Below are 21,810 nucleotides of genomic sequence, written 5' to 3' on the forward strand. Positions count from 1 at the left end.
CAGAGTTTCCTGGAAAGACTCTCAAGTCTCTTTTTCCCCTGTGCCAAGGAAGGTGCTAAATTACCCAGGTTCCTTTGGACTCCCAGGAATGTGCTCTGAAGGGCTGGAAGGTGTGGAGTGAGGGTGGGGGAAAATCTCAGAGGCCAGGGGACTTGGGAAAGTGATGAGGTGCAACAGGTTGGGGCGAGGGGCGCGGGAAGACAGGGGCTGGAAGCCACAGTGCGATCCCATGGCGCACCAGCGGGCTGGCACGGGCGGGGGTCGCAGCACCCGCATCTTGCCCCTGCTGGGCCCAGCCTGCAGTTTTTCTCCCAGCCGCAGCGGCGGCCCGCTGGTTTCCCCGCCTGGGGCCCGCGCACAGCCGGCTAGCCTCCTCCTTCCTCCCCCACGTCCCCCGCCCCTGGCTGTCTGGCAGCTCCGCAGCGGTGGCGGTGGGGGGCGGGGGGCCTTGGCGACCAGGCTTCTTCCTTGTCTCTCTCCTCCTCCCCGCGCCTGGCCGGAGCCACCCCTCCCTCTGCCGCAGCCGCGTACACGTCGTCGGACATTTCCATCGGGGCTTAGGGGGAGGAGCCAGGAAGGGGGGCGCGGGGCGGGGCGAGTGGGAGGAGTGAAAGTTGGAGCCCGACAAAACCCTACACGCCGCGCTCAGTGCGGACAGACCGCGCGCAGCGACCTCCGCACAGGTGGTCGCGCCGGTCCCCGCCGCAATGTCGACCAAAGTTCTCCTGATCCTCTTGGGCACGCTGGTAATCTTTCCGTGGTGAGTCTCCAGCCCTGGACCCAGGAGTCCCCGCCCAGGCCCCGCTCCCTCTCCCCGGGAGTGAGGCCGGCTCCTGAGAACTCCCGCACCCCGTGTTCCTCGAGCCCCACTCCCCGCCTGCCCCAGGCCCTCGCATGATCTACCCTGGTCCCACGTCCGCTCGACGCACGCAGCCGGCCTTCGCCCCGCTTCCCCTAGGATGGAAGCCCCGGGCCCCTGAAGGGGCGCCCAGGAAGGAAGACGGGACGCCTGTCACCTGGCCGCTCCCGTGCCCCCTCCCTTTACCCCCTGGGGACCCCCCTTTCCAAACCACTGCAGCGGCCTGGGACCGATCGCGTCCTACCCGCCCCCCCCCAACCCGCACCCCAGCATTCCCTGGGAAGAGGTGACCGGTCTGGTCAGGTTCGCGCCTCTGCGAACTGGGGGGGGACTTTGGGAACGTGGCGCCCAGAGAGGTGTGCGGGCAGGGGGAAGAAACTGCGCTTAAAATGTTTGAGTGTTGTTGGCTAGTGTGTTCTCTCGTTCGGAAAAAAAAAAAAATTGTTTTTTCTCTTTTCTGAGCGCCTGGTGAGTACCAGGCACCGTGCCAGACGACTCTGACTTTATTTGCTTCCCTTCCCGCCGCTCCTTTTGGTGCCAGTCCCAGGCAAGAGCCTTGGTTTAGTCCAAGAGTTCCCACCCCAGCTGTCCACCCCATCCCCCTCTACCGCCAGATTCCCTCTTCCTCCCTAATGCCCCCAGACGCTCTTGGCTGACTGGAGCCAGGGGTCAAGAATGGTCATCTCGGAGGCCTGTGGTTTTGGATCCTGCATTTCAACCCCTCCCACTCTTCCAAAGATCAATAGCAGGTTTTCCTTGGAGCAGCCGGCTTCCCTCACACCTTCCTGGGGTCCTGGGACTTTGCCAGGAAGGTTATCCCCTGAATCTCTGGCTTCTGAGAGTGAAAGAGGACTGCTTCACATTTTTTAGATGGTTTCCCATTCAGCTGCAACTGTCACAAGTTTCTAAGCTTCCTGATCTTTCTAGAAGCCTCCACCACTAGACTTGTCTTGCTTTTTCGTTTCGGGGAGGGGTATTGGGGAGATGGCTTCTCTCCCCACCCCCAGAATACTTCAGCTCATCAGGGGCAGGGCTGTGTAGCTGGTTGCTGGCTCATTGATGCCCTGGCGAGGAGGGGGGCTAGCTTCATCAGGGGGCTTGGTAAATATTTCTGAATGCGTGCTAGGAATTTCCAGTCATCCACATCCCTCTAGATGTGAACTGGACTAGTTGGGAGAGATGACTTGGTGACTGGGGCAAAAGAGGGATATAGGGGTGCAGAAGGGGGGAGGGGAGCAGAGAGAAAACCAAGGAAGAGGGGCTATTGTGATGAGAACTACCCTTCCAGCCTAGGGGGAAGGACTGCAGAAACTCACACTGTCAGTTCAGGCACTGTCCACATGGTAACCTGTGACGTCATTAAAGAGCTGGGGAGGTGGCAGTGGGGTGTGCTGGCACGGGCCATCTTGAACCACCTAGCTCGGGTCCAGGCTCAGCTTGAAACCACTTGCGTGACACTGGGCACACCTCCTACCTCCATCTGGGCCTCAGTTTCTCCATCTGTAAAGTGAAAAAGAGGACTCATATGAGGGGGAAAAAAGCAGTCCAGTGGCCCTTCTCATATTCTCTTTTCTTTCCCCAGCCAGCTGCCTGAGCATCCTCTGTGGGGGAGGGGTTGCAGAAATTCAGCTCCATCTTGGACCATTGCATCAAGAGGGATGTGGTTGCCTGAAAAGCCCCATGGGAAGACCCCCCTAGTCCTATGCATGAGTGTTTTTCATGTTTTTATTATTTCTAGCCATGAAAGTTGGCTTAATGGCTAGCTGAGGAAAGGTGTATTCATTGTTAGCAACTTCTTAACTCCAAGATCCCAGGATGACGGGGCTTTTTGATTTGTTTGAAATTTGTTACTGGCAAAATCGATTTGTCAGATGACAGCAGCCTCAAGACCCTCTGATCTCATTTTCATGGCAGACATAGTCTGGGACCAGAGAGACTGTGGTGGTCTTTGGGCCTTTGCTTGTTTGTTTGCCTCTCGAAACTCAGGGGTTCTTCTGGTTGGCTGTGGACTTCTGGGAGGGGTCATGGCAGGCTCTGGCTAACAGTCCTGATCATGCCACGCTCTCAGTCAAGTCACACATTTTGCAGTCCCCTAGTTCTCCATCCCCCCCCCCCCCCCTCCCCTGCCCCACAGAGGCTGGCATGATCTATTCAGAGGACAGAGGGAAGAGCCTCAGGGAAAGAGGGCATCTCTGGATATGTGATTAGAAATGGAAATTGCTTTCCCCAAGCCCAGTTCTTCCCTTGCCCACAGTGGGAAATAGCCACCTCAGACATGAGAAATGGCATCAACTTGGCACATCTGGACACCACTTAAGCAATTCTAAGAGTTTGAAATACTGCAGGATCATGCATTGTGCTGTTCAAGTTGGCCTTCCCTTGGTCTGCAGTACAGAGGCCATACCCACATCTCCTGCCTTGTTAACCCCTTCTTTGAGGGAGCAAGCTGTCTAATTGATTTTGTAAACTATAAAATAATTTTGTGTTACCAAGATATAAGAGTGTAGAAATCAGGAGTGGATTTTCACAAAGGAAACATGCCCATTTAAACAGCACCTAGACCAGGAAACAGAAAGTTGCCTGTCCCCTCCCCCACCTCCACCAGCTTCACCACTCTGGCCCCTCCAAGTACACCCTCTTCCCCAAAGAAAAACACTCTCCTGCCTTCCAACATCACAGATTAATTTGATGATGGCTTTTGAAAAAGCTTTTAATTATAAATTTTTTCAAAGACATAGAAAAGTACAGGGAACAGTAGAGTGAATCTCCATGTACCCATCACCAGCCTTGTTAATTATCAGCTCATAGGCAGTCTTATTTTCTATGCATCCCACCCACTCTTTATTTCCAGCTTAAATTCTTTTAAAGCAAATCTCAGACATCGTATCATTTCATATGTAATTATTTTAGTATGTATTTCTAATTGTAAGGACTTCAGAAACAGAATAAAATACCACTATTACACTAAAAATGTTTAGAATGTTTTCACCCTGAAGAAACTAACCAGTCAATATTCAAATCTCCCTTAATGTATCATAATTTTTTTGTTGTTGTTGTGTTGTGTTTGGTTTTTTTTTTTTTTTTAATGGTTTGCCCTTTAAAATCAGGGCTCATATAAGGTCCATATATTTGCAGATTTTTATTAGCATTTTAATTTTTCAAAATGCTTTTTTTAAAAATTAGAACATATATGCAGAAAAGTGCTCAAACCATAAGTGCACGGCTGACGAGTTGTCCAAAAATGATTCACACTGATATCAAAACACCCACATCAGGGACTGGAATATGACCAGAACCTCAAGCTACCTGGTGCCCCCTCCCTCACTGCCTCCCAGCAAAGGAAGCATGACTCTGATTTCTAACACCGTATCTCCTGTATTTTATACATTTGCAGGTGGCTTTTTTAAGTTTTTTAAATTTTTAAGTTTAATTCTTTGTGTAATATTTGGCTGTGGCACTCAGGTTGGATTCCTGTTGACCATCTATTTCCTAAATAATAGTCTTTGTTTTCTCTCATTTCTCAGAGCTTCCCCCAGCCCTGGCCCCCAGCTGCAATGTAGTAGAGTATCACTAAAGCAAAGACATGCAGTGTTCTGACCCTCTCTGGGAGAGAGTGCTCTGGCTTTCCTGAGCATTTCTCACAACCCTGGCCCTTTGCCTGCCCATTTGCTCCCAGGTGGCACTGGTCAGGCAGACTGGAGACCAAGACTAGTAATGGCAGCTGATTGGCTAGAGTTCATACACCCACGTGCTCTTGCTTTTACCTTGAAATATTATTTTAAAATCTTGAACGTGCTTTTGTTATTGATTTTTGTTAAATAAAGAATGACCATTAAAGATGGATAGCATGGGAAGTTCCAATGGAGAGCACAAGTTTTAGAAGAAATTAACAAGAATAATCTGGCTCTTGATTTACTGTTACCAGGTACTCTAACTGTGCTGTGGGTTGCCGACTTATTCACTCTCCCAGGAGGCACCAGCTGGGCCCCCTCAGAGTGGAGGACAGAGGTTCACTTGTTTGTTTTTATGTTCTAGCATTGAAGGACCTCAAGTTGAATCAGAGGAGGGATCCTCTGCCAGTGCTGATAAGGTCTATGGCCCAAAGCCCCAGCCTCCTGAAAAGGACCTCTCCTCTGAAGAAATAAAGCCAACTGCTGTTGGTACCCATAAGAAACTTGGCAAAATGCCAACAGCCACGGAAATCCTGGATGGCATCTTCCATAACTATGACTACAAACTGCGCCCTGGCATTGGAGGTGAGTAGCAGGACTTAAATCTCCCAGGCCCCAGAGGGTAGGAGGGTTGAGGGCCTAAGTGTGGAGAATGGGCCTGGGGTGTAGGTGGTGGTGCCCTGCATGTGGGCAGGAACAGCTGTTGCTGACGTATCATGTAAGAGATGTCAGTGCTGGTCTCAGCAATGCCATTGACTTTGGTCTAGACTTTTCTCTCACCCTCAGTTTTTCCAACTATAAAATGAGATGACTGGACTAGATGATTGACCTTTGAGGTATGTCCAACTCTTCACAGCCTATAAATTGGGCCTTTTCATGAGAAAAGAAAGAAAGAAATGGTATCAGATCTTGAAACCATGTAGTCCAATCCTTACCCTCTTTATTTGCCGCTGACCACACCCTCCCTTGCCCCACACTTCTGTTTGACACTTACCTCTGCCACTTCTGCTTACTTTACAGAGAGACCCACTGTGGTCACCGTCGAACTGTCTGTCAACACCCTTGGGCCTCTCTCTATCATGGACATGGTGAGTACTGAGCTTTGATTTATAGTATCTTCTAGCCTAGTGAGCTGGCCCATGAGGCTTTTCAAGTACTTGGTTTTTCTGTGTCTGTAACAAAAGAGGTGTTTTTTTTTTTCTTTTGGGGGGGGTGGGATTTAAATGACAAGGACTTGAGAAGGAGACTGAAAGTAGTAAGTCCCTTGCTGCCTGAAAAGGACCTTCGGAATCCTGACTGTATCTTTCATTATTTCATTCAAAATAAAAATAATAAAGCAACTTTAAACAACACAGTGGAATGGCTCTTTTCTTCTGATAATGATTTTTATGGACTTACTCTTGTAGTTACCAACTGTTGCTCTAGGAATTCTTCCCTAGTTTCTTATCTCCTTTTGTACTCCCCAGGTAGCCTCCATGAGCTCCTACTTGATATATACAAAATGCAAGGTTTCTGCCTGCCCCAGGCAACCTACTAACCCAGCCTCCTGTGTGACATGCCTCCTGTAGTCCCAGCCCTGCTTAAAGCATGAAATTCAACCCCACACTCTAGCAGCCAAGGCTCTCCATGTCTGCAGCCAACTCAGGGCTCTAGTTTTATTTTATTTTTTTTCCATTCCTTTAGAGATCATGTACACTAGTCACACTAGCGTATGGTTTTCCCAGGCTATCTTGTGCTTCTGAGCCTTTGTTCAAGTGATTTCCACTTTGGGATGGCATTTTTCCAATTTTTCACCTTATCCTCCCAGATTTAACTCTAATGACATCTCTTTCATGGCATCTTCCCTGCCTTCTACAACTATTAGTTGCTCCCTTTTTTACTCACACCACACTCCTTTCTCTGACTCTCAGACCTTTTAGCGTATATCACAGTTGTTCACCTGAACTTCTCTACCTCATTGTATTGTAATTATGTACTCTGTATCTGCCTTGCTCTCTCAACTATGGGTTCCTTGATGTCAAGGACCCAGTATATGTTAGCTGAGCAAATGAATTATAAAAGATGTTCTTCAAATGTCATTTTCATCTGTGGAGCCTGATAATGAGGAAGACTGGAGTAACCAACTCCATCACTGCCATAGGCTTGGCCTAGCCCAGGGCAGACACAGTTTTAGCACACACCTTGGTACCCAACAAGCACCATGTGACTGGGTGAGCTAAGCGTCTAAGCTCTGAGATAGTACTTGCAGATACACACTCAAAGGTAAGTAAACATTCATGGAAGCTCAAGGTGTTTATATAGGTTGAATGCAAGAGTGGGGTTCCCCACTGTGATGCTTTGTTTGACTGCCTTATTCTTGGGGCACAGTGTACTTGTGTATCAGCTATGCAAAAATTAGGACTTCCCTGGAGGCTCAGAAGGTAAAGAGTCTGCCTGCAATACAGGAGACCTGGGTTTGATCCCTGGGTTGGGAAGAACCTCTGGAGAAGGAAATGGCAACCCACTCCAATACTCCTGCCTGGAGAATCCCACGGATGGAGGAGCGTGGTAGGCTGTAGTCCATGGGGTCGCAAAGAGTCAGACACAACTGAGCGACTTTACTCACTCACTCATGCAAAAATTAACCCCAAAGTATAGGGGTTAAAATGACAAATAATCATTAGGTCACAGCTCCTGTGGGTTAGGAATCCAGGCATGATTTAGCTGGGTTCTCTGTTTCAGGGTCTCCCAAGGCTGTAGTTAAGGTGTCAGTTGGGACTGGGGTGTCATCTGAAGACTTGAATAAGGAGGGTCCCCTTCTAAGTTTTCATGTAGTTGTTGGCAGGGCTTATTTCTCTGGCTACTGTCTCTAGGCTTTCCACAGTCCTTGCCACGTGGGCCTCCCCACAGGGCAGCTCACGTGTGGCAGGTGGCTTCCCTCAGAGTGAACAAGAGCATGAGAAAGAGTGCTCAAGATAGAAGCCACAAACTTTGGGGAAGGAAGAAGAGAAATGTGAGAGCAGTCAGATCTTTTTGAGTTTCTGTTGACATTTTAAAGCTTTTTTTCCCTCTTCCCTTGATGTCACATTTATTCATTGCTGTCACCAATGTGCTTACCACTAAAATGAGTATGAATTTAGCAATTAGTTTGACTAAAATTGTTGATAAACCAAGAAATACTGGGTTTTGAGCCAGAGGTTAAGGGCCTCTGGTCCCACCATCATAGCCACCATTTACTCTTTTTTTAAATTTAAATTTATTTATTTTAATTGGAGGCTAATTAATTAATAAGAAAGGCACCTTTCAGATAATTGGTGGGATCATGGCGAAAGTGGCCTGAAGAGTAGTAGAAAATCTGGCTACCACCTCCTTGTTATGTGTGTAAGATGTAATTTGGGGAAATCTGTTTCTAACATCTGCAAGAGCCTTTGCTGTGTGCCTACTCTTGTTGGCAGCACTGATTTCACGGGGAGGACTGCTACCTGACAAGCCTGAGGGATACAGTATAATGACCCAGCCATCACCGAACCTGGCGTGTAGCACAGAACTGGTCCAAAGAGGAGCCAGCAACTTGATTTTCTTTGGCTGGTAACATGTTGCTTTAGCCTGGGCCAAGTGCCTTTAGAAGATTCCAAACACTCATGTGGTATTAAATTTCCCAGAGAAGTCTGGCCATCTGCATAGTTCCCCATAGTTCTTTAAAGCTGTGGAAGGTCCCAGTCCTTGTACATAGCCTGTTTTTCTCTGCTGATACTGTAGAGTGTGGTGCTTGGTGAGGAGGAGTTCCAATACCCTTCAGTCATAAATTAGAGGTTGTGGAGATCACAGGATTTGTCCTCAGGGAGAGAAAACAAGCCCCCTTGTCAGACTGGGGAAGATTGAACAGTTAGTTATCAGTTGGTGTGTCCTGAGCTTACAGTTGGAATCTGGTTAAATGGGAATGAAATGCTTATTTGAAACCCGGGAGTGTAGCACAGGAGCAAGTGTGCCCCGTAGTGGGAATGCTTCCTCTGCTTACTCAGCAGCTCTGTAGGCCGATTTGGAGCTGCCAGCCATGCAGGAGAGCAGAGCCACCCTGAAGGCCACTCATGAGGGCTGGTGTGGCTTGGCAGGGCAGGGCTGGGGGCTCTGCATGTGAATGGTAGTCAGGCTTTTTCCTGTGTGATTCTCCGTACTCCTCCAGGGAACATTCTCAGTCTTGGGGGGCTGGCTCCCTGTAATTGGGCAGTGGCTCTCACCACCTTGTGTCCTGAGCAGCAAAGGCAAGCAGAGATGGTCTTGACTCGTGCTCCCCAACCTCGAGGGCTCTACAGGCCTCCTCATTGTGGGTTTCTGGTTGGTGGTGTTCATTATTTGATGCAGGAAAACTCACAGGAAAGGCTTAGGGGTCCTGCAGAGGAAAACTGGAACTTGACCCCCAAAGGGATTCTTGGAACAAGTGGAGTAAGCCCTGGAGAGTAAGGCAGGCGGAGGTAGTCCCAGGGCAGGGCCATGGCAGTGATGCTCTGAGCATCAGAGCCAGTATGTTTCCATTAACTGTTGGTTTGATTTCGAACAGACTCCTTTCTCTCTGACCTCTAAAGTAAAGGAGATTGAACTAGCCCTAAAAGTTGTACCTTGGCCTTGTTCTGCTACTTGCTGTTCAAGCTGCCTGCAGTTCTGTTAGAGTCTGTTGTTTTTTTTCCTCCTTTCAATACCAGTGGTGCAGATCTCTAGCTTCTCATACTTCTTCCTCTTAAACCTTCTTTTTGATATTTAACAATTTATGTGATAGACCATATCTAGAGACCAAATACTTGTGCGTTACTTAACATCTGTGCTCCCCAAATAAAAGCTGAAAGGGGCAACTTCATTGTATGCAATCAAAGGTGCATATGTTTGTAAATGTTTAGAATGATTTTGACCTGACATCTTGATTTGCTATGGAAATGTGGGAGCCCAGATGGTGTTAGCCTGACTGGAGTAGCATCATAGTCCTACAGGGGAGTATCGACGTGATGAGCCCAGCCTTTACAATTAAGCCACCATTGTCTGTCCGTTTCTGGGTTAAATGTGTCTTCCCAGATTGCTATTCATTTGGGATTTTTTTTTTCTTTCTGGAATACATGGAAATAGAGAATGTCCTTCACCTAAACCCATGCTGTTTTCCTCTGTGCAAACCTAAGTGGGCTCCTGTCTACTAGATAGGTCCATCACAAGATGGCACAGGAATGTTCTTTGTCTGCACAGCCCCAAATGTGTGCTTTTCTATCCTTGCCACCAGGAATACACCATTGACATCACCTTCTGCCAGACTTGGTATGACGAACGCCTTCGTTTCAATGGCAGCTTTGAGAGCTTTGTTCTGAGTGGCAACTTGGTGAGCCTGCTGTGGGTCCCAGACACCTTTTTTAGGAATTCTAAGAGGACCCATGAGCACTCAATCACCATGCCCAACCAGATGGTCCGCATCCACAAGGATGGCAAGGTGTTGTACACCATCAGGTATGTCAAGCTTCTGGAGTCTTGCCTCCTGTGACTCTTCCCCTTCTGAGAATTTTTGCCAAAGAAACATGGACTGAGGTTTCATCCTGAATGATACTTCTAAGGTCCCCTCCAGCTTTCCCAGACCATGAGCTCAATCCCTTGGTGTATAGACATACATACTAAGGCCTCAGAATAAGAAGATATTGCTTAAGGCCACAGCCCGAGTTTGTGGCATAGCTGGGACTGATATCTGGGTGCTATGGGGCCGAGGAGGTGGTAAAGAATGGGAGAGTGTTGGCAGGTCCTTGAAGCTGGGATGGGCAAGAAACACAAGCCCATCTAAGCTGGTCCATACATTTCTCTGATGATGGAGGCCAGAGTAGCCATATACATCCAAGCTGTTCTTCCACTCTTTTTGTCTCTCCTTTGAGCTCTTTGTCTCAAATCCCACCATTGCCACTCATTGGCAGTGGTCCCCAGGCCCAAGCTGGGTAGATACCTAAGTGTTCAGGGCCAGCCTAATGAGGCTCCTTTCTCCCTTCCAGGATGACCATTGAGGCTGGATGCTCACTCCACATGCTCAAATTTCCAATGGACTCTCACTCTTGCCCTCTGTCTTTCTCTAGCTGTGAGTACATTCTTAGGTTTCTGGGACCCCAGAGTCATCACACTGGGCCCCTTCTTTTTCTCATCCTTGCCCCTTACATTTTTCTGCCTTTGTTTTTTTCCCTTAAGATGGTGCCAAGGTTGCCCAGGGCCTCCCAGTCCATCCTCATCTTTCCTGCTGACAATGCTGTGTTGCTTAACCTGGGCTTCATGTTGGCTTCCTCCTCCTTTCCGCCCCATTTCAAATCAGTCACCTCTAAAGTGTATCTCAAGTATGTCTGCTCTCCATCTTCACTGTCACTACTATCTTGGTTTAGATCTTTGTCATCTTCCACTTGGACTTCGCAACATCTGTACTTTGAAGCTGACCATGTCCAACATTAAATACACGGTCTCCTCCCAACCTCTACCCTCAAAACAAATGCATTGCTTCTGTGTTCCCATCTGTCTCATTGAAAGGCACCATCAACCACTCAGTGTTCCATGCCAAGAACTTTGATGCTTCTTTCTTCTTCACCTCCTACATCTATCCAATCAACACATCCTGTTGGTGTTCCCTCCAGAATCTCTATTGATTTTATTTCTCTGCATTCTCTCTGCCACAGCTTTGGCTCCTGCCTTTGTTCATTTTATTGTGCCTGAGTTATTGCACTGGGCTCCCATAACTGGTCTCTCTGTCAACAGGCCATCCTCATATAAGAGCTAGAGTGACCTAGTGGAAGCATCATCTAGACTAGGTTACTCCTTAGTTTCAAATTCTTCCTGAACTCTCGAATCAATTCCAAATTGCTTAAAATAGCACTCAAGGCCCTTCATGAACTGGTCCCTGCTATCCACTCCTACATACCTCATCCATCTTCTGTGAGCCGGCCATCCTGAACTTTTAACGTTTCCATAATACATCAGGCATTTTCACCTTTTTGTTCATAGAACACACTCCTCACCCTTTTAGCCTCATCCGTACAGAGAATATTTATCCTGGACTTTTAAGACTTACTGAGCATGTCACCCACTCTATAGAATAGTCTTTTCTGGGTGTGTCCCCAACTGATCTTTCCCTCCTTTGTTCTCAGAGGAATTCCAACAATTTATGTGTACTCACTGTCTTATTCAATAAAATGTGAATGCTTGAAGGCAGGGCTCCTGCCTTGCTCATCTCTGTGTGTCTAGCACAGGGCATGGTACTGAGGAATGCTCAGTAAATGCACTTACTGGCTGGCCTTCAACAATGAGGTAAGAGAGGTAAGGCCCCACAGCTGGTGCAGCCAGAGTCAGGACTCCAGGGCATTGCTCAGACACCATGATGTTGGACGCCTCAGCTCGGCTTCCCAGACTCACATGGCTTGTCTTCCCACGTTGCCTTACAGTTTCCTATCCTGAGAATGACCTAATCTACGAGTGGGAAAATTTCACGCTTAAGATCAATGAGAGTAATTCCTGGAAGCTCTTCCAGTTTGACTTTACAGGAGTGAGCAACACAACTGAAACTGTTACAACCCTGGCTGGTAAGTGCACCTTTGAGCTAGGGCTAGCCAGAGGCCCGGGAGGGTGGTAAGGATGACTGAAGGTAGCCATCCATTCGTCCAAATGCTATGTACTCATTCTATGACAATATTGTAGAACATGGCTCCTGTCTTATAAATGCTAAGCACTTACAACTGTTTGCAGAGGAAACTGAGGCTTTGTAGCTATATCTCAGTCTCATCTGCAAAGAAGTAAGTGCTTTGCCAAGCCCCGGAGAGGGTAGGTGAGTAGATGAAGTTTTGTTGCTGTCAGAATTTGCAACTAGCCTTGTCATGCAGACCTTTTGGTTTCCAGCGTTTTGTTACAACTGACCTACTTGGACACTTGGGGAAATGGAGGTCATGTGAGTTCTCCATACTCAGAACAATCCAAGTGGTTCCAGTTGAGTGGGATGCAGTCTGTCCTGATGGGAGGTTGGAGGCTGGAGTTCTATCATCAGCTATGTGAGGGCTGGGATAATCTGGAAGAGGTTTCAGCAGCTACAATACTGCCGTATCAACATTTATTTTAAAGGAGCAGCCCTGACACGCACAGATTCCCGTCAAAGGCTTCGTGGTGGATTCAACTTGGATGGTGATCATTGGTTTTCTGACCTTGTCCCTCACAAGGACTAAAGGGGAGGGTCCTGGGTCTATTATACTTTAGCTCCCAATTAGGTGTGAGTGTCTTTGCTTGTGTTCCTAGGTGATCTGAATGAGGAGCCAAGGGGCCTCCCTGGGGCTGCTCTGGGAGCAGCCTTTTCACACATACTGACCAGTCAGGGCAGTGGCGGCTCTGCCCTCACCGTTTCCAGCCTGCGGATGGAACCAGTCACCCAGCCAGCCATTTGCCATGGAAGGTGTCTTGCTTGGCTTCCGTGTGGCTAGGCAGAAAATCTGCTTTTGCTTTACTCACTGAGTTGGTCCCTGGGTGAGGAATAGCCCATGCTCATCTGGCTAGAGCTTTGCTTGCACAGTACTAGGCAGGGGTAGAAGTCTGCTTTACAAATGCTTTCCTTTTTCTCGGGGGCTCTGGGTAAGCAATTTTACTCCCTTTGACTTGGGACCCTTGCTCTTCTGCTGGCTGACCATTGGCATGCCTCTTACCTTTCTGCACCTTGGTTTCCCCAGACAGGTGGGGACCCATCATCAAAAGCAGCAGGAGAAAAGGCCCATGGGCTTTCAAGTCACTAGTGGTTCCGTTTAGTAGATGGTTGTACATTGTTTCAAAATGGTACCCTAGTGACTACAAAGCCCCAGAGGCAGCATCATCACCAATGACAATAGGTAAGCACCCCGCCCTCCTTGGAAGAGAGGAGAGTTCTTGAGAGAAAGGAGAAGGCCTCCTTTATCTTCTGCGAGAGATGAGTTGATCTTGAATCATAGTTTCTTCAGTATCATAGTTATCTTTGGGACTGGTCCCAACTCTTTCAGTCGGTCCCTGGGCAGTTCTCTCTGTCTGGAGTAGACTTAGGTCCTAAGCTCCTAAGGGTTCAGAATGCAGTGCTAGCTTGGTACTCTGGCCACCTTGGGCCTTCAACCAGAGAACCTCTGCTTCAGGAGCCTTACCCGCAGTGAGTAATGCATCTTTCACTGCTGGCTGTTGAGCCTTTGATACAGAATTCACCCATGATTAGGATTTTGCTTTCTTGCAAGGGAGTTTCTTCCTTCACTGGACAACTCTGTTCGTCAGAAAAAACCTCTCTGTTCATCTGAAATTGAAATCTCTGGAACTTCCACCCGTTAGACTTAGTTCTTTTTCCCTAGAACTACTGAGCTTCCAGTAAGTCTAGTCAGTCTTCCACAGGGTCAGGATCAAAGAGCCAGTATTATAGTTCCAACCCTGGATCATATTCTTTTATAGACTATACAGCTGTAGTTCTTTTCCCTCCCCTTTGTTCTTTTTTTTCCTCCCCTTTGTTCTTCAAAGCTTTGGCTCCACTCATCCTTCTAGTCTCAGTCTCTGGACACAGTCTTTTTCATTGTGTTCCTCTGACAGTGCAGTGACCAACTGTGCTCTGGCTGAGGCAGATAAGAGCAGAAAGCATCTTTAGTTTTTCTCCCCCTCTGGCTTCTCAGCCCCAGATATCTTTTTTCCCTTACCCATGCTCCTCCATTCCTCAGAAATAAGAAAGTGTGTGTTAGTACCTTCACTTGGCCTTAAAGGGTAAGTTCCCATCTGTTAAAAAGTAGAGAAGGTACTTCTTTGGTGAAATAGACAAAATAAAAATAGAAAAAGCCGATAGAATAATCAATCTTATTGCAACAAGAATATATCAACTCAGCAAAGTTTTGTGCAGAGTGGCTATAGCTGAGTAGGGCCATTTTAATTGCAGTCGAGACCCCAGGAGAAAGAGCTAGGATCTCGATAAATAACATTCTGGTTAGTAGGCAAGGATGAGTGGTCCCTGCAGCAGCCCCGGAGGAGGACTTCTATCTGCAAAGCTACTATTCTGGACACAGGTATTCAACTCGCCCCAGGCAACTTCCTGGCCTTTTCCAGAAGATTCTGAGAAGTCTTGCCCCTTGAGTGTCAGTGGTGCCAAGGTGAGTAGGAAAGGCTGGTCTTCCCATTCAGTCCCAACATACCCAGACTTGCTGGGCAGGTGATCTACTTTCTAAAATAGGAGGACACATGGACAGGTTAGTGTTCTGGTCTGCTTTACAGAACTGTTGCCAGGCAGCAGCAAGAGTTGCTGTGCATCTGCTGGGTTCTAGGCTGTGCTGGGCTGGGATGGGCAGGAATATAGCAACAGGGCTCAGGTGAGACCTGCCCTGAAGGGGTTTAAAAACCCACCTAATAAGGCCAGCGAATTCTACAGCATCACTGAGGTGGAGAGTTGGAGCTTAGTTTCACTGAGGAGCCAGAATTTGAACTATTGTAAACCCAACATGATGTTGAGAGTAAAAAGAGATATTCTGGCCTCAGAAAGGCCTCCAGAATCTCCGGGGGTCATGATAAGCATGCAGAGTGTTTGGGCATGTCAGACTATAAGGCAGCATGATGGGTCCAACAGAAGATGCCAAGTGGAGATAGAGGCTGTCCTCAGGTCCTGCACAAGCCATCACTGCCTAGGCTAAGAGCCAACATCAAGGACACGATACCCAATGAATGCGAAAACCTCAGTCAGCCTTGTGGATGTATGTTCTGCAGACCTGACATCTAGAGGACTGACTGAAATTTTCACTTTCAGCTAATTCTTCTATTTTCTTGAAACACTCATTTTAGGCTAGGGTAATAGACTAAGAACAGGAGTCCAGGGTTCGAATATTGGTATAAATATCCACACACTATCTCAAGGAAGCTGAGTAGATAGGGTTAGCTTAGAGTAGGGTGTAGACGTGGAGGCCTCAGTCAGCCACCTGGACATTAGCCATGTGGTTCTGATATCTAGACGGCTAACTGATTTTATTGCTTTCACTTGACTATTCTGCTCCCTATCCTGGAAAGATGGATATGGGGTGTGTGACAGTGAACTGAGAAAGAATTGATGAAGGTTCTAGCCCTGGCTTGACTCTTAACTGTGTGGTATTGCCTTAATGTGCCTCTGTCCAAGGACCGTGGTGGGCACCCCATGAGCCCCTATTGGGCCCTTAGTATGCATGTCCTTCTGCATGTGGGTCACCCTCGTGGCAGTGCTATAGTGAGGAGGTATTTTTTAAATATCTTCCAGGTGATTTCATAGTCATGACGCTTTACTTCAACGTGAGCAGGCGATTTGGCTTTGTGGCCTTTCATAACTATGTTCCTTCCTCTGTGACCACAATGGTCTCCTGGATTTCCTTTTGGATCAAGAAAGAGTCTGCTCCAGCCAGGACTTCTCTAGGTAAGTGGGTGAGGTAGGCATCTCCTTGGAGCACAGAATTGCCTTTTCTGGGGGCCTTTCCAAAGTGTAATATATCAGCTAGTAGTGCTGTCCACCTCCACTCATCTCCTTTCACAGGGATCACCTCTGTACTCACCATGACCACTTTGGGCACCTTCTCGCGGAAGAATTTCCCACGCGTGTCCTATATCACAGCCTTGGATTTCTACATTGCCATCTGCTTCGTCTTCTGCTTCTGCGCTCTGATGGAGTTTGCCGTGCTCAACTTCCTGACCTACAACCGGACGGCGCCCCGTGGTTCTCCCATACTTCGCCATGTATGAGCTGGTATGGGAGTGGTGGCAAGGCTTTGGAGGATGGAGGCATGCAAGTAGGGCACTGGCACTCATGACACATGGGTGGCCAGCTCACCAAGTAATGAGGGGTAACCTGGGACTTTGGGGGGCATTGGGTAAATTTTCTGGTGTGATGGTGGAAATTCTGGGATAGGGGTGTGGGAAAAGAAACAGGGTGCCAAGCTTTGAGTCCTCAGGAATCCTTGAGACAGCACCTGGGCTTGGTTCATCTTCCCTTGACTCATTCTGATTTCTTCACTCATTCCTTTCAGCCTCGTGCCACGATCCGTGTCCGCATCCCTGTCACTGAGCATCCGGAAGCTTTTGTGTGTGACGTTGAGGACTCCGAGGAGGACGAGTCGGGGGAGAGTGAGGAAGATGAAGGCCCATCCTGCCCAGCCCAGCAGGCCGCCAGGCCAAGCCGCCTCCGGCGCTCTGCTGGCTGCAGCAGGTGGTGCGACAAGTACTGCTGCATGGTCCCCACTTGTGACGCCAGCAGCTGGCAGCAGGGCCGCCTCTTCATCCATGTCTACCGCTTGGATAACTACTCACGAGTGATTTTCCCAGTCACCTTCTTCTTCTTCAATGTGATCTATTGGCTTGTTTGCCTTAACCTGTAGGTGCCAGCTGGTACCCTGTGGGGCAGCCTCCCCAGTTCCCCAGGAGGTCCCACAGCCTTTGCTAAGGGAGTTGGAGGAAAGCAGCAACCAGAGAATGTCTTTCCTTCCCCTTCCCCAGCCAGCAGCTGGCAGGGCATCGCTCCTTGCCAGTCACGCCCCACCTGGCCCATTCACCGAATCTCCTTAGCGGCCCATCTCAAGTAGAACGGCCCCATGTCTGTTCTTCCTGGGGCATGTATGACACTCAGGCTTTGAAACGTAGACTCAGCAACCAGCTTCCTAGGATGGTGTCCATGTGTGAGCGGATTAGCCATCTCCCCAAAGGGCTAACACCCACTGCCTTTTCCCAGAAACCCAGCACTGCCTTTGTGGTGCTCTGGGCCCAGCTCTGGCCTCAGCCTCAAAGTGCATACACCAGCTGCTTGCCTGATCCTGGCACCTCCTAATGATGCTGGGCAGCAGTGTAACAGGGGAAGGGGATCTCCTTCCTAGGTCCGATGATTATATTCTTGACTCTCTTCTCCCTGCCCTCCTTTCCCTGCAGATAGATGGGCACTGGCGTGATTCCTCTAGGAGGAGGGGAGCCAGCAAGTGAGGACAGTACCCCTCCTTCTGCTGCTGTGATACCTCCCTCTCCCCTCCCCGCAGGCCTTCATTGCTCATCTGCACCACCAGTTCAATGCCTTGCATCCAGTGGGTGTCTATTTTTGTGTGTGATGATAGTAATGGCCCCCTGCTTTGTATGCCCCTTTCTTCCTCCCCCTTGACCCTTGTGACTTTTCTGTGACTTCCCCAGTGACTTTCCCAGCCCCAACCCAGGTGCTAGGCCATGATGACTTCCTGGGGCCAAGAAACAAAGGGAATTCTGCCCTCTGCAGTGGGCATTACCGGCATTGATTGGTGCCCAGCTGAGGCACAGCATAGGAGTTCTGCCACTTCCTTGGCCCCTGGACCTGTGAGCCAGTCCACTCCTATTTCTGGGGCACTCTGACAATCACAATCAATCAATTGAATTCCCTTAAATTTGTACAGCACTTTACCTTTTGCAAAAGCACTTTTGACAAATTATTTCTATTTTGAGCCTCATAGCCTAGTGATATATTCAGGGCAGGATTCTTATCCCCATTTTGCAGATGAGAACTCTGAGGCACAGATTTCTATGGGACTGTGGATCTCACTGGAAACTACCCAGGAGCCCACTGTCACGCGACAGGGCTAGGCAGCTCTTTCCACCATGATTTGATTCTATAGCCTCTGCTGACACCCCAGGGGCAGGGCCAGCCTCTTCAGCATTGGCCTGCTCAATTCCTGGGCCTCAGGTGCTCAGACTGCCCCAAAGATCTAATCTCTCCTGGCTCTAGTAACCCAGTGAGGTGAATTTGGACATGCCCCAATGCTTATATATGCTGAATGAAATCTGTGTCTGTATTTTATTGAGGGGTGGGTGGGTAGGGTAGGGGTCCATCTGCTTTTTGTCACCATCAACTGTAAAGGGGAAATATATCAATAAATATATCAGTAAAGCATAAAATTGTTATGGCTGGTTTCTTGGGTGTTTGTTCTCTGCTGAGGTTTTTTGTTTTTGTTTTTGTTTTAATTTTTAGTTACTTATTTTTGGCGTCACTGGGTCTTTGTTGCTGTGCACGGGCTCTCTCTAGTTGTGGAGAGCAGGGGCTACTTTCTTGTTGGGGTGTGAAGTCTTCTCATTGAGGTAGCTTCTCTTGCTGTGGAGCTGTGGAGCATGGGCTCTAGGGAGTGGGTTTCAGTAGTTGCAGCTCACCGGCCCTAGAGTATGGGCTCAGTAGTTGTGGTGCACAGGCTTAGTTGCCCCACGGCATGTGGAATCTTCCTGGGCCAGGGATCAAACTTGTGTCCCCCGCATTGGCAGATGGATTTTTAACCACTGGACCACTAGGGAAGTCTACTGCTGAGGTTTTAAATCTTAACTCAGTGACTCAAATCTTTGTCTGTTTTCCTCCCCATCCATGACTCCTAGACCTACCGTACACTTGCCATGTACTTTTCTCTCAGTGGAGAACTTAAGGGAAGACACTGACCAAGTAGGCGCCCCCCCCCCCTTTACTGATTCCCTTATTTACTCCTATACCTCTTCTTCCCTCCATGTTTCATTTGCTTTGCCCATCATTCTAGCTTCATCTAGTCAGCTTCCTAAAGATCATCAGACTCAGAACACTCCCCATTTAAAGATGGGGATGCTGAGGCAGCTATCACACAACCAGTGGAGTGGGACAAAGTCAATACCCTGTCTGGCTTACAACAAGCCTGGAGATCTTGGTTGATAAAATGAACTTTCTAAAGGTATTGGGAAGTGTTGGCCCTGGCATCCCTTGACACATCCAGCTCTAAGGAAAGTCAGAAACGATAATAAGAACCAAACAGGAGACAAAATGGCATCTGAACAGCCAACAGTTTTGCCATAAAGTTCTTGAAATGATGCACAAATCTTGAAATGATTTCCCTGTAAGAAATCTACATACCTTTACTGTTCATTTTCTGATGTCCTAACCCGTGACACATTACAATTAATAATAACAAGTAACAGGGAAAATAGTTGCTCACTTTTAGTTATATTAGATGCAGGGATGAGGGGAGAGAAAGCCTGGCTCCTGAGCAATGAGGACATGCAAATTTGTGAACACTCATATTTAAATGCATTTTGAAACAGTGCAAACCTGATTTCTTCAACACACTACAGTAAAGCTAAAAACAAAATTCCTACCATTAGTAAATTTTAAGAAGTTCATGTAAACAGTTCTTTAAAAATGAATACGTTAAAACCATAATGGGATGCATAATGTCAAAAAAATCAAATTAATGAAGAAAAAAACTCCATATGTTTAAAAACACATGAGATGCAGCCAGCACCACATTCAGAGAAAAATTCATGATTTAAGCATTTCAATTACTGAGCACAATGGAAGATAAATGAGGTAAGCATGGAAACCTAGAAACTGGAAAAAGGATAAAAGCACATTATATCTTAGAAAAGTTTGAGGGAAAGAGGGATTTAAAAATTAATTAGTGGCAGGAGAACTAGCTACTCATTTAAAAATAAAACTGGGTCTCTGTCTTTTTCTTTACATCAACATCACAGATGAATTAAACATTTTAAAACTTTTTAAAGAAAATCCTAAGATAATATGGGTGAATATGTTTTCTTGGGATAGGAAAAGCCTTTATAAGCATGACATAAAACACCAGAAACTGTAAAGGAAAGTGCTGAAAAATTTGTTCATACTAAGAAATAGTAACTAAAGGAAAAGCAAAAAAAAAAAAATGTATAACAAAACACACTGTCAGTGGTGAGTTTTTCTGGGAAGCAATCTCTGAGACTGAGATTAGCGTGTAGGGGTTTGATTGGGGAGTGCTCTTAGGGTCATTGCAGCCACCATTAGGTCCTCAGTGGTACACATGAGGAGTTTTGGAGTTGGGGTGGATTTTCCAAATTGTCACAAATCAGGGCAAGGAGGCTAGGCATTTATACTCTTGCATTTATCAGTTACTGGATGTGAGCATGAGCTTGCAAGGGATATGAACTTGGGTGTGTCTGGAGAAGGACTCAGTTGAAGTAGTCAGTCTCCAACAATCTCAGCAGTTGGAGAAACAAGAGCTTCAGGGTGAAAGAGGTAGGGATGTGGAAGGCCTTGGTAACATACCACAGCATCCTCCATAGTTCATTCCTCACTTTGTTCAGGCTAATTTGCTTCAGATAAATAAAATCTGGAGTAATTCACCTACGTTGAGTTTCTTTTCCTGAGGAAAACTTAAAAGATCAGTGAAACACTCTAGCACCTCCCACTGGAGCTGGTCTTAGGACCTTAACTGATAAACATCATGTCTATGTTACACTTCAATTCTGGATTTCCTCTCACTCTCAGCTAGTATCTCTCCTGGTCTAGGTGGCTTACCTGGTTGAGTGACTATGCCTTGTCCTTGAAGGGTCTGAGATCTGGACACCTTGCTCATCTCAAGCCATGAGCTGGAGGACTTGTTTGTCATTTCTAAGGGATACCTAACTGGGTCACCTAGACATCAAACCTGTTCTTGCCTGTCCCCATTGTATGCAGTGCCTTTATCTTCTCCCAATTATTAAGGTCAATTTCCACCATCAGGAAGACTTGCGATTTGGTGCCAAAAGTGACTGGGCACTAGCCATGAATAAAAATTTAATTAAAATTTAATTTATTGTCCTCTGGTGAAGGCACAATCTGGGAGCCAAGAACTAAACCTGTAGAACCCAGAATTATGAGGATAAAAGTACAAATTCCTCCAGTGGATCACTGGGAGTGATGACTTCTATTCCTACTCCTTAGTTCCCAAACCTCTATATCTCCTTTATAATGGTCATTGATTTAGGATATATAATGTTTCCTGGTGGGTAACACCCCACCCTCTCAAGGTATCATCTACAAGCTGAAACTTTAGTTGTGCTTTCAACATACCATTTCATCATTTTACGATGATGTGGTATGTAATAACATCCCAGCCATGTGCCCAATGTTGGACTCCTGTGGCCACAAAGTGGATCTCTGGGTCCATTTCAAGTTATATATAATCCTGTCTCAGTGCTCTTGACTAATGGAGATGTCTGAGATTCTCCAGAAAAGAAAGGCAAACCCATATCCATAATGTGCTGACTGCAATTGAGAGGCATCATTGCCCCATGCAAGTCTGAAATGACTCACTGTAGTCAACTTGTCCCCAAATCACTTGTCAATTCTCTTCAAGAATGGTCATATATTGGGACTTGAAATTGATCTCTGTTTAGCATGATCAATAGCTAAATCAGCCTTAGTAAGTTGGTGACTATGCTGTTATGCCTACATAAAACCTCAACCCTGTCATTGTGGTAGGGTTGCCAAATTAAGAAAATGAAAAACCAAGATATCAATCGTGAATTTTAGAAAAATAACACATAAATACT

General features: G+C 47.2%; 1 protein-coding gene across 1 annotated transcript; it reads left to right on the forward strand.

Annotated features, from left to right (window-relative positions):
- The first annotated feature begins 652 nt into the window (after nt 1-652).
- GABRE (gamma-aminobutyric acid type A receptor subunit epsilon) lies at nt 653-18,396 on the forward strand. Its single transcript, XM_004022672.4, has 9 exons — nt 653-760; nt 4,895-5,115; nt 5,551-5,618; nt 9,773-9,993; nt 10,521-10,603; nt 11,949-12,086; nt 15,758-15,910; nt 16,028-16,227; nt 16,518-18,396. Exons 1-9 carry the CDS (start codon nt 708-710, stop codon nt 16,863-16,865), a joined length of 1,485 nt encoding a protein of 494 aa, XP_004022721.1. The 5' UTR covers nt 653-707; the 3' UTR covers nt 16,866-18,396.
- The last annotated feature ends 3,414 nt before the right edge of the window (nt 18,397-21,810 follow it).

Source organism: Ovis aries, chromosome X, assembly GCF_016772045.2.
Source record: "Ovis aries strain OAR_USU_Benz2616 breed Rambouillet chromosome X, ARS-UI_Ramb_v3.0, whole genome shotgun sequence".
NCBI classification, from domain to species: Eukaryota; Metazoa; Chordata; class Mammalia; order Artiodactyla; family Bovidae; genus Ovis; species Ovis aries.

Coding starts and splice junctions, on each gene's coding strand:
- GABRE (XM_004022672.4), top strand. CDS start 708: ATGTCGACCAAAGTTCTCCTGATCCTCTTGGGCACGCTGGTAATCTTT. Junction 761..4,894: donor ACGCTGGTAATCTTTCCGTG/GTGAGTCTCCAG, acceptor TTTATGTTCTAG/CATTGAAGGACCTCAAGTTG. Junction 16,228..16,517: donor GTTCTCCCATACTTCGCCAT/GTATGAGCTGGT, acceptor CATTCCTTTCAG/CCTCGTGCCACGATCCGTGT.